The sequence below is a fragment of the Miscanthus floridulus genome, chromosome 1 (assembly GCF_019320115.1).
Source record: "Miscanthus floridulus cultivar M001 chromosome 1, ASM1932011v1, whole genome shotgun sequence".
Lineage (NCBI taxonomy): Eukaryota > Viridiplantae > Streptophyta > Magnoliopsida > Poales > Poaceae > Miscanthus > Miscanthus floridulus.
This window is the reverse complement of record NC_089580.1, coordinates 172,319,372-172,331,659: the sequence shown is the minus strand read 5'-3', so window position 1 is coordinate 172,331,659 and position 12,288 is coordinate 172,319,372. Positions and strand designations below refer to the sequence as shown.

The following is a 12,288-nucleotide window of genomic DNA, read 5'->3' as shown; positions in this document are numbered from 1 at the left end:
AATGGACTGATCCCCTCCCAAAGTTTGTATATTCTTGTGTAACTCGGGACTCCAGTGAACCGGTGAGAAGGCAATAAAATGATTGCTTTGTTTAAAAAAAGGTAGTTTAGATTTTCGATGTAAAATTACCTTCTATCCTGTAGAGGCGATATTTTGTAAACGGTTGGAGTGATGCTCTAAGTTGTTCTAACACTGGTCATCTCGGTCAATGGTCATAAATAATGGGCTTCTATTGCTTGTTTAGTTCTCAAAAACTTTTCCAAAAAGTGCTACAGTAGCCATCACATCGAATCTCGTGATACGTGCAAGGAGCATTAAATGTAGACGAAAAAAAAACTAATTGCACAGTTTGGTTGGAAATTGCGAGACGAACGTTTTGAGCCTAATTAGTCCATGATTGAACAATAATTGCCAAATAAAAACAAAAACGCTACAATAGCCAAATTTTTAAAATTCGCGAACTAAACCCAACCTAAAAGGAACAAACGGCTCGTACGTGGATTCAGAATTACAGGGCGCAAGATGGCCAATCGGCCACTGTTAGGTGAGGTTGCAGGGAAAATCATTACTATATAGTATATACTCGATATTCCGAGATGCCGAGATGTGCAGTACAGCACAAACACACTACTATTCTCCAACATCAGCCAACTGTTCTACAAAATTGGTACGAGCAACAAGGTGAATCCATCAAAGCCAAAACGGGCCTAGAGCACACAGCACGAAGACAAAGAGGTCGCTTTCGTCTTCCGGAATCCGGCGTGGATCAAAAGTAAATCTGAAAGAACCGACGCAGAAACCCTCAAGGATTGAGAAAGCGAGGAGATGTCTTTTTCAGTATGGCCAGCTGATATAAATGGGCGGATTCCAACAGGAAGTTTCCACGTATCCAGATTCCGCTCCTCCGATGTCACAAAAAGAATGTGCATGAACAGGCTTGTCATCTTGGATTCTTGGTCAATGAGACAACGAGTCTAATTAACAACACAGCTGAGGTGGATGTTCAATTGTTTGAAAATGCAAGTCCGTTCATCTTCCAATAAAAAAGAACAGCTCGTATGTGTATTCAGATAGGCAAGACGGCCAATATTTTGTGGGTGAAGTTACAGGGGAAATCATCACTGCATGGAAATCAGCAAGATGTACAGCACAAACGCACTATTCTTCAACATCACTGTTCTACAAAATTTTATTTTGCATGTAGTATGGGTATGAGCAACAACAAGGTGAATTCATAACATGTAGAAATGTACAGGTTATGTACATTTACCAAACACACACGGCCTAGAGTACAAAGAGCGTAGAAAATGGATGGCTTTCGTCTTCAAGGGAATCCGATGTAGATCAATAGTCTGAAAGAACTGATGCAGAAACCCTCTTCAAGGATGAGGAAAGCCTGGAGATGTCTGATTCAGTATGTCCAGCTGATACAAACAGGCGGATTCCAATGGGGAGTTTGCACCTATCCAGATTTGACTTCTTTGATGTCACAATGAAAACTGAATCTTCCTTCAAGACCTGTTTGGGGAAAGAATGTGTAAACAGATGCTTGCGAAAAGTCATATAAACTGCAGCTTGAAATTCTATTAGAGTTGATTTGAACTTACCTTGTCAGCAATAGTTTCAAGAAGGTCTAGATCCGTGGTAGGAGAACCAGTCGATTTCTTCAGCTTAAGGAAGACGATAGGTGACAGAACATGGCTGGTAATTTCAAGCCCTGGAGTATCTGATAGTTCTGCAGAGTGAATACAAAGAGTGTTGAGATGGTGGCCACCAGTTGGTTACTCAGTAGTTATGGCTTGTATTTGTTTCACAACTTAATTATATTTCCCTGGTATAGGAACCTAGATCTCAGAGGGAAAATAAGTTGTACTGTAATTCACTGTGGCTTCTGTATACTTTCAAAGTTTACAGTTAAGTAGTTGCCTCGGTGTTATGCCCATATTATCCCACATTAACCCAGAAAAATGAACAAATAAGTATGACCTGGTCAAAGAAATAGTTAATTCAGCTTACCTTTATGCAAAAGAGTAATATTGCTCCTTAGGTTTGCAAGAACTGAGGGATGCTCCTCCAGGTAGTTGACGGCAGAAACAGCAGCACTGGCAAGATAAGGTGGCAGAGATGCAGAGAAAACATACCCAGAGCTGCTTAGACGCTGCAAAAATTTATATATCCTTGGTCAGATAATAAAACACTAAACTGCAAGAGTATGTACATCAGAAAGCAATGTTCCATCAATCTGGTATTGCATCTACCTGATGATCAACAACTCTCACACTTCCTGTACAAAAGCCACCATCAGTAGCTAATGCATTTCCCATTCCAGCAGTGATGATATCAATTTTTTCAATCTGCACAAGCATGAGAGTTTCAGAAAAGGGAAGAATGTGCTTAAGAAATCCAGTAAGTACTAGATCCATATTTTATGAACCAATTGGTGACTGCCCAGAAAACTGTGCAATATAACGCTTGTTTTTTCCTTTTACACCATTCCCGAATCATGGTGAAACATTTAGAAAAGCTGAGGCAAAATACTCACAGGAACTCCATAATGTTCAGCAAGGCCTCGCCCAGACTTGCCAAGCACCCCAAAAGAATGACTCTCCTCCAGAATAACACGGAACCGATATTTCTCCTTCAACTTGACAATCTCATCCAAGGGGGCAATTTGGCCAGAATTCTGTGGTCACAAACCATGACGACTTTAAGAGAGGTTTCATGAATTGCCTAGGTTGTACAGGTTGAATTGACATCTTATGTTCCAAACTTCCATAAGGACATGAAAAAAGACAGCACAAATCAACACAAAACAATCAGAAAAGGCACTGCACCTGGTAAATGGACTCTACAACAATGTAGCGTCTAATTTTTTCAGCACGCTTATTTCCACGAGTAAGTTTTTCCAAAGTGCTTGCAAGTGAAGCCATATCATTGTGCTTGAAGTACACCACAGTGCTTCTTGATAGATGGAGACCATTTTGCACTGCCCAGTGAACACCCTCATCACTGCAATCACATCAAATATTGGTGCAAATTTAGCAAGGGAACAGTCAAGAGAAAGAAAAAAAATAATGGAAAAAACTACCCAGGTACAATTAACTGACAGGAATATCAATTCATCAATAGAGACAAGAAAGAGACGACAATGTTGTGCTAATGCTGAGCTAGATAAATTCATGTGTCGAAAAGGCCAAGCATGCGGATATCAATAGTTCAATACAACAAACAAGTCAAAGTTTCATAAATACTTATGAATTTCATAAATTTTTAATAAGGTGAACTTACGCGACTATGATATCTCCTTTCTTACAGAAGGCAGGTATCACACTGAATATTGTAGAAATCCCATATGAATACAGAATGGAGTCTGGAGTCCCCAGGAATTTAGCTATTTTTGACTCACAGTCAAGATGGACATCTGCAAGAATACATTGGAAAGTTAAGTTCCTCCTCTATACTTTCAACCAAGGTCATTGTCTGAGGATGATAGTACAAACCAATTGTTCCATAAAAGCCACGTGGACCACAAGACCCAACACCATATTTCTCCAGTGAACCAATGCAAGAATCCTGAAAGTCATTCACTTCGTTTAGATATTCCAAAAAAAAAAATATTGAAACATTGTCAAGCAATAGACTTGTCTCTTACAATAATCTTTTCGTTGCCAATTAAACCAAGGTAGTTTGCTGATGCAAAGTTCACAACTTCTTTACCATCAACAATCGTATGTGGTCCAGCGGCACTGTATAAAAGCAGAATAGAAGGGTTAATTCTGATCCTCAGAAGTTCATATATGATGCAATCATGGCTACTTCACACCATAAACGTTTGTAATCCATACTGCATGCATATTTGTAACACAAAACCAGAAATGCCTGAAGAAAAATTCTGGTGAATTAAATGATATACACAGATAACTCAAACAGATTTCAGGGGATATTCCATAAAAAGAATATTCCATGTATAGGAGTGTCTTCAGATAGAGCACTGCTATCACAAGAGATGTTCAATAGCTATTCCTATAACAAAAACATAAAATGCCATTATAGTATGCACACTGGTAGGAACTACAGACTAGGAGAGCATATCATGGATGAAATTGCTGTTTTATTAGCGCAATGAAGGTACATGCTTATATTGTGATGTCATGAAACCCTCCTAAGAAATAAGATTAGCAATATACATCCAGCAGCACACATTAGATGCTTTTGATGATCCTACTGATATCAGAGAAGAGAGAATACAATCCAAGAAGCATGTAGCCATGTAGGTGTTTGGGTAGCAAGTGAAAATGATACTCTATGTGGTTCAAGGTGTCCCTTGCTGCTTATTCATGAGTATATGGTTTAAATGTCAGATAATCTAGCGAGTAAATGTTCCAGATCAATAGGTCCCGTACATGGCACTATTAAGTGAAACTAGTATAAGAACTGCACTTACACTCCCACAAATTCAAGAGTGAGACCACCCAGTTAATCCATAGATATGAAATCATATGTAGGATTACTCATGCAACAACAACCACAATGTATACCCTATTTAATTGTGATCCTTTAGACTGCTATAAATTTTCAACACCAATGGGTCAACTACTGGTTTGAACTAACAATCTGGTACAACTCCATTGGAAACCAAGCTATAGTGCAAACCTTTCCAACATTGGAGTATCTATTCTGGCCCCCTCCTTGATTGGAGGGCATAGCGGCTCTGGCTCCCACTCATCACATAGCTCATCAATCTCCTGCAGAGACAAAATGCTAGCATTCAGTGATATGCTTCATGAACACGACAAGAACTATATTTTCCACTATTAAGTAGTAACTGGTTCGGGAGGCCGTATCGTATCGTGGATTATTTACTGCTGGCTGGTTTGGTGTGAGAGAAAAACACTGTTCCCGGCTGGAAATTTACGATCGTTTACGAGCAAGCGAACAGGCTAGGAACGAGCAGAAGAACACCTGACCTTTTCAGTGAGTGGCTTCTTTGGCGGTTTGTAGCTCTTCCTGGAGAGCTGAAACACAATGACTGCAATAAGCAGCCCTTCCACGACCAAGTGCCCTGAAAAATCACGTCACCACTGAATGTGAGCCCACAGCCCAACCAACCCACCTTATGAAAATCCATGAGGAAAGAGGGATTACCATCAATATGGACCCCAAAGACGACTGCACGGGCAAGAGGGGCATTGAACGCAGCCGAGACACGGGCGAGCACGGCCGCTGTGGCATTCACAACGGGCAATGCCATGTCCATGTCCCCAGGAGCTTCCCCCAGGAACTGTTAGCGCCCTGAATCTGCCAACCAAGCAGTCTCAATCAGTCAGATCGATCGCCGAACCAGGTGCGGCAGGCTTAACAGCTGAAACCCTTTCGAATTCTCGGGAGACAAACAGAGCACTATCTACTGTTCCCCTGCACACAGCAAGGGAATCCGCAACGAATTGGACGGCCTGGAGAGACCCCCATCCCAGCAGCAGAGATTCGGGTTTGATTGGCAGCACTGGTAAGATCCAGCAGGAGAACACCAACGAGTCATCCAAGCAAAGCTAGGGCTTCCTTACCGAGAAAAGGGAAGGAATCGATCCCAAGTCCGGTCGGATCTCCGCTCCGCGCTGTCGAGAAGAGGAGGACAGACAACTATAATTCCTCCGATGTGGCGCCTTCGCTTCAGCGGGAGGAGCTTGGAGGCGCGCTTTCGCCGGCGACGGGTCGACGAATGGGCCCGGGATCCAGGCGGGAGTAGGCGCCGGTGAGTCGGGTTCGAGCAGTGGAGTCCCGACGGGGTTGTAATATAATAACGGGGGGCGGGGAGGGAGACGACGACGCGAGAGGGAGGAGACCGATGGGTTTGAGTGGGCTGGCTCCCGGGCGGCGGTCGTCTTCGGCCGGCGCTCGCTGGGCTCGGCTTCTGGCCTCGCTGTTGCGGAGCGCGTCCCTTTCGTTTCGTTGGACCTGGGCGTCCGGGCCAGCCAGCGTTGATCCGTGTGCCAGTTTTTCTGCTGGGCTTTTTTTTTTTAGTTTTAATTAGTGGTTAGTTAACCGCCTGCGACTTGTCTGTCTTCAATGGCTGATGGCCGCTCAAGGCTGACTTCAGTTTTTTTTTGTAGTAGGAGCAGCCTCGCAGGACTTGCCTGATGTCTTGTCGTGTGGTGTTTTGACGTGGTTGCATGGGCTTGCCTGCCGTGTATACTAGTGTAAAGAGATAGGGGTGGACTGATTCAACTAGAGGGGGCAGAGGAAAATAACGTGGAATGATTGATTATTAGTAGTCTAGTCTTTGTGCGAGAGCAGAGCTGGAGGCCTGGACTGTTTGGTCAAATCTTGGAGCCTTGGAATGCTCGAACAACAACAAAGCCTTTAGCGGTTTAGCCTTGGAATTCTCGAGTATCTAAAAATGATGAAAGACCTCTCTTATTTTGCAACAGCATTGCTGCTATTCAAAACTGGCTTGAGCATTCGAGAGGACAAGTCATATTAGTGGCACATTTATTCTATGCAAATGGCCTTTCTTTAGACCTGAACGGATGATTATTCGAATTTCGACTTGTTTTTGGAGAAATTTGACACCACATTTTTCTTTAACGAAAGTCACTAGTCGACAATGTTACAGGTACACATACTCATACGTTGCAATATGACATACAATTTATTGTGTGATGCTTGTGCCAGTAATGGTGAGCTAGCTATCGTTGGATTTAATTGGACTTGGCTCGTAAAAAGTTCAAAGCCTATAATAAATGCTAGTATAATAAATGATTAGTTCCATATTAGAAATTAAAAGATGATTTAATCAACTTAAACAGGGGGCTATTGTGTGCATCTCTTGATAAAATGCAAGCCACATGTCCGCACACGTGTCGCATCATGAACAAGTTTGAGCGGCCAAGCCAAGAGATGAGAGGTGTGTGACACCAATGAAAATTTTTCGACTCCAAACTCAAGCGAGAAATGAGTGGGTGAGTGAGGGATGGACGGACGGACAGGGGAAAGTGGTTCTTCCTTCGCTCTTTAATATTAGGTATATAGACTACATCTTCTCCAATTTCCCAAATTACAGTTTTCTCTGGTTGTTCTAAATTAATTACAGAAAAAAAAATCTAAGCTATACAATAGTTAGTCTTGTATTTGTCTATAATTTTTATTATTATTATATATTTTCATTCTCTTTCCTATTTTTCCTTATATACATCTCTATTGAGACCCACTACTAGCTATGCTTCCGTGTCTAGCTTGTTGCTGGTATACCCTATTCGCTTGATCGTTTCTATGGCTTATAAGCCGGCTGATGCTGTTTTGTTGTCAGAGAAAAACACTGTATCATGGCTGATACGATCAAGCGAACAGGGTATGAGCCAAGCTCTCTTCTCTCTCTTTATTTTTCTCATCCAAATCGGCAAAAATACTGAATAGCTTGGCTATAAGACAATTGTCGTCTTGCTCTTATCCTCAAAATAGGTATCATAACTGTTTGGACACAGACAAATATGGTTGTAAGTGTTGCAAGACGCTCTCCGGAACAATTGTGTTGTAAAGCTTAGGATAGGCAACTGGTTAGGGTTTGTCCGCGAGCCAGATGTCCTTCCAGAAGGTAGTGGTCCACCTGATCATCGTGATGCTACGGTATACTGGCAAGAGAGCCGTGAGTGCTATCTAGGCAATAGAGTGCAAGTGGAGCGAAGGGGTTCACTCCTATTTGGGTGGTGTTTAGATCTATTGATTAAAATTTAGGAGATATGTTGGGAGGATGTTGCATAGGATGTTGGGATATTAATAAAAAAAACAAATTATATAATTCATTAGTACTCCACGAGACGAAATTTTTAAGTATAATTAATCCGTCATTAGCACATGTTACTGTAGCACCACATTATCAAATCATAGACTAATTAGGCTTAAAAGATTCATCTCGCAAATTAGTCGTAAACTATGCAATTAGTTTCGTAAGTAGTCTATATTTAATACTCCATGCATGTGTCAAACATTCAATAGGACATCGACTAAAATTTAGAAGGGGCAACCAACCACCACCTTATGGCTCCGTTCGGCTTATCCAGAAACCGATTTATTCGGCTTGTTTTTTCAACCGGAACAATGTTTTTTTCTCACAGTAATTCAGCTAGAACAGTGTTTTCAGCCAATTTTAGTCAAATTTCAGCAAGCCGAACGAAGCCTGTATGGCCTATTTCGAATGCATAGATTTTACATCAAACGTCTTATCAGGCCATGTCCAACACACGCAGCAGGGATGATGACTATGATGGCACATAGGAAGAAATCCGACTTGAGACGTGAGAAGAAAAAAAGAGTCCGTCTTTCCAACAATTATATGTTTTATGTAGTTTTAACATATGAATTTTTTTGCACCATAAAATTAAAATCCAATAACCTTCCTCCTCCTTCTATCTCCGGCCTTCTTCTACCTCAAGACAATCACAAATCACAAGATCATAGATCCACAGATTAAAAAAAATAATTTTTTTCTATGCAAGAACAAAAGACATATTCCGTTGGTGCGGGGGATCAACCGGGTCCATTTGCGCCCGCCCGGCTGGTGCAAGTACATATCCGTGCAGCTAGTGTCACTTGTTGGCTCACGATCTAACACGACAGTAGGATCTGAGCACTCGTACACACAGCTCTCGTTTGTGCGCGGCTCAACAACCAAATTGTCTTCAGAAAATCTATATGTTTTTTTTAAAACATATATATGTTGTATAGCATTTCTAAAAAAAAATAGTAGTTTGCAAGGTGAGTAACACCTGCAGACTGCAGAGGTGCCCATAGCCTCGTGAGAAAGCTTTACCCACCATGTGACTTGTATTGTAGCATGCTATTTTTTATTATTAATGGCTTGGAAATACATGTCGTTTCTCTCTTCTAAGGTCACTACTACTATCTTAATTAATCTTAATGAAACACGAGCTGTGTAGGCTCTTTCGCGAAAAAAAAGTTCACTACTACGAATTGGACATGACCTAAGCGGCCAAATTTTTATAATAATCTGAAGAAAATATCCTACACTCCAAATAATGTTTTGAATCTGAAATCATGTAATGGGGTGCACTGCAGTACTGGGCCGAGTGGGTTGGACGATTCTAATGGGCTGGGCTTATGCGCGTTTCATCCGTTTCCAATCTAATTAATACAATTTTATATTTTTTATTAGGACCAAAAGGCCTGATTCGAAAAAAAGAGAGGCCTGATTCGATGGCCGAGCTAACAGAGCAGTAGAGGTAGGGATAAAAACGGTACGGATATTTTCTGATCGTATTCGAAACCGAATCCGTTTAGATGAGTTGAGATCTGTCCGTATCCGAGTCCGGATATCCAACATCTGATACCATATCCGTATCCGAATACTTAAATTGCATATTTATGATGTCGATATCCAATCGTATCCTATCCGACATAGTTGACACTATCAGTATTCGAATCTGAATCCGGACAAAAATATAAAAACAAATGTAATATCAGTGATATCCGTCCGTATCCGATCCGTTTTTATCCCTGAGTAGAGCACCTCCTGCAGGAGATATACCTCTACGACTTGCCTAGCCAAACAAACAATTGCCTCCAATTCGCAATCGCAAATCAAGAGAGGAACTACGTCGACAAAGATTTGTTGGACTGCACGTGAGTTTACCAAGACGTAAAAGGTGAATATATAATGTTGACATACTTCACAAAAATATGTTTCTTTCTGCGGAAATGGCGAATCCTGCTACCTGCATGCGCTTCACACTTTCGCTAGCTTGTGGTGCAGTGCAGACGGCGACGATGAAAAAGATGGCCTGGCCGGGAGCAAAAGAGAGATCATCCAGCATCCTGTTTCGTGGCGTCTCCCTGTTTCGTGGTGTCTATCCAGTATATCTCTGTAACGTGGAATATGCGAGTGTCATTGCATTTTTACTCTTTATTAATTTTCAACCTTTACGTTTTGTATGAGAGATGGAAAGCTGGTGTTCCCAGCAATGAAAAAAGAAGGCGAGGTGCTTTCCTGTTAAGAAAGGAGTAACGAAATAACCAAAAAAAAAATATTGGGGCAAAATTTCTTCCAAGATTCTAAGAACGATCGCCAGACCAGTGGGACAATTGCAAACCACTAGTATAATGCCCGTGTTAACGCAACGAATTTATCTTAGAGACGCACATGAAAACAACCAATGTTTTTTTTTTCATAGTTCAACTTTTACACAATATCTTTGAGCACGTATACAATCCGAAAAACTAAGAAGTCATAGTAAAGTTTTTTCTCATATAACCATTTAAGTTAGATTCTGTCTAAGTCTTTAATCATGACTTGGAGATTTTCAGAAAAGTTGTCAAAACATTCGTTTACATGGCTCTTAAGAATGTCCCCCAAAAATTCCATCCTCAGTGAATTTGATAGTTGAGCATGGTAGATATAATAAGTTAAGTTATTAATTTTGTATGTAGTGTACGGAATATAGTTAGAGAATATATGCTTACAGTGTTGATCGGTGACAATCTTATACCATCCCATGACTTCATAAAATTATATACTAGGAAGCCTCCTAGTTTCCTGGAGATGAGCATTTGTTTGATTTATTGTACTAAAATGTCACCGTTGCGTTAGCACGGGTATTAGTATATTTGCACGTGCTAACGTTACGGTGACATTTGGTAATGCAAATCAAACAACAAAAAATGATCTACCTGCACAATACTTAGTTTCAAAAGATCTGGATCCAATATTACTATGGAAACACCCACCTCTTTGCCAAAAAGAACTTTATTATCACGGATTCAACAATATCATTACAAAACAAGACTCTTGACACAAAACTGAAAACAATACTCAGTCTTTGTCATGACATATTAGGGCATTTGGAACACCTAGGCCACCACTGGCACGTAGATCATGCTTAGTGGAACTGCAGGATTAATTTTTTTTGGCATGAATCTTAACCTATCTTTCTATTTACTTTGGTTAAAAATGTTTTTTTTGCTTTTACCGTAGCATTAGCACGGGTATGCTACTATAATAACTAATCATCCATTTGTTGGCACGATTGCCCTAGAAAGGACACCAATTAGCATGAAGAGGAAGGGAGATTACCGTTGTGCTTTTTGCGGGGCTAACTGCGGACAGAACAATGCAAGTGGGCAAGTGGCAACCTCATTCAACTGCAAGTAGTGAATCTTTAGATTTTTTTTATCTTATATATAAGTTCCTCTGCTGTATCAAGGTGCACAGCCTCTACCAAGCTTGTGTGTTTGTGTGGCCTGACAAGCTCCGTGCAAACATAAAACACATCTTTCCTTTAATTTTTTAGGTAGCCAAAATAACTGCAGTATTATTGACATAGTAGAATGTCTGTGTTAATGATACGACGACATTTAGTGATGTATTTAAAAATAACAAAAAGATTATGCTTCCATATTCAAGAATAAAATGGTAATTTTAAGATTCATGCAAAAAGAAATGAAACTCCATACTACATTGTTGGATACACAACCATTTTCAATTTCTTTCTGCAAATATATTCCATGAAGTTAACATACCATACAAAAAGATTTGATTCAGCATTCGTTGAGTGTAAAATTTGGAACTGCAACCCAACCATGACCACCGAAATGAGCGCACCTACAATAGTATGGATTAAAGCCATACCTGCAACTGCAATATTAATATTGTTACCAGTAATAGCAGATGTAGCAGATCACTATGCAGAGCGGGTCTAGCCACACCCACGGTGGGTCCGTCCACACCCATGGCTGCGCGCAGCAGCAAGGCAGGCTGGGAGACGACGACGCTCTGCGCATCAGGCGACCTTGGGGTGGATCATATCTAGGCCTTTGGAAGGCGGATCCGGCGGAGACCGCAGCGGCGGCAGCCCAACCACTACGCAGAGCCGGTCCGACCGCACCCTAAACCATAGTCAAGCAACCATAGTCCAGAACTTTCTGAACAAATGATGGACCAAAATCATCGACATCATATCATGATTCAGCATTTGATGTATCACTTAACATGCCCTGCCACTGAAAGAGGCCAATATAGTAGTAGTTTAGAACAAGAATCTAGAAAGGCAATCAACTTCTTGCAATACTACTAATAATGAAGGCTATAATTTTAGAATATTACTTTCATCTGTTCCAACCGAAAGGACGAGTGGCTTTATTTCTTCCCCTTAGAAATAGGTTTGATTTCCCTCACGCATCCAGCTTCCAAATTGTGGATCAGCTACAAATAATATAAACAAGGACAACATCTAGATAAACTATTTTCAGGTAAACACAAAACAGTAAATGTCACCTTCA

At 40.9% G+C, this 12,288-nt stretch overlaps 1 protein-coding gene across 1 annotated transcript; it reads right to left on the bottom strand.

Annotated features, from left to right (window-relative positions):
• Positions 1-1,143: 1,143 nt before the first annotated feature.
• LOC136502366 (long chain base biosynthesis protein 1a) lies at positions 1,144-5,915 on the bottom strand. Its single transcript, XM_066497778.1, has 13 exons — positions 5,565-5,915; positions 5,146-5,298; positions 4,968-5,062; positions 4,654-4,745; positions 3,653-3,746; positions 3,501-3,573; positions 3,289-3,421; positions 2,835-3,009; positions 2,543-2,683; positions 2,259-2,354; positions 2,017-2,158; positions 1,608-1,735; positions 1,144-1,518 (listed from the first exon to the last, which is right to left on the bottom strand). Exons 2-13 carry the CDS (start codon positions 5,255-5,257, stop codon positions 1,345-1,347), a joined length of 1,455 nt encoding a protein of 484 aa, XP_066353875.1. The 5' UTR covers positions 5,258-5,298; positions 5,565-5,915; the 3' UTR covers positions 1,144-1,344.
• Positions 5,916-12,288: the final 6,373 nt, after the last annotated feature.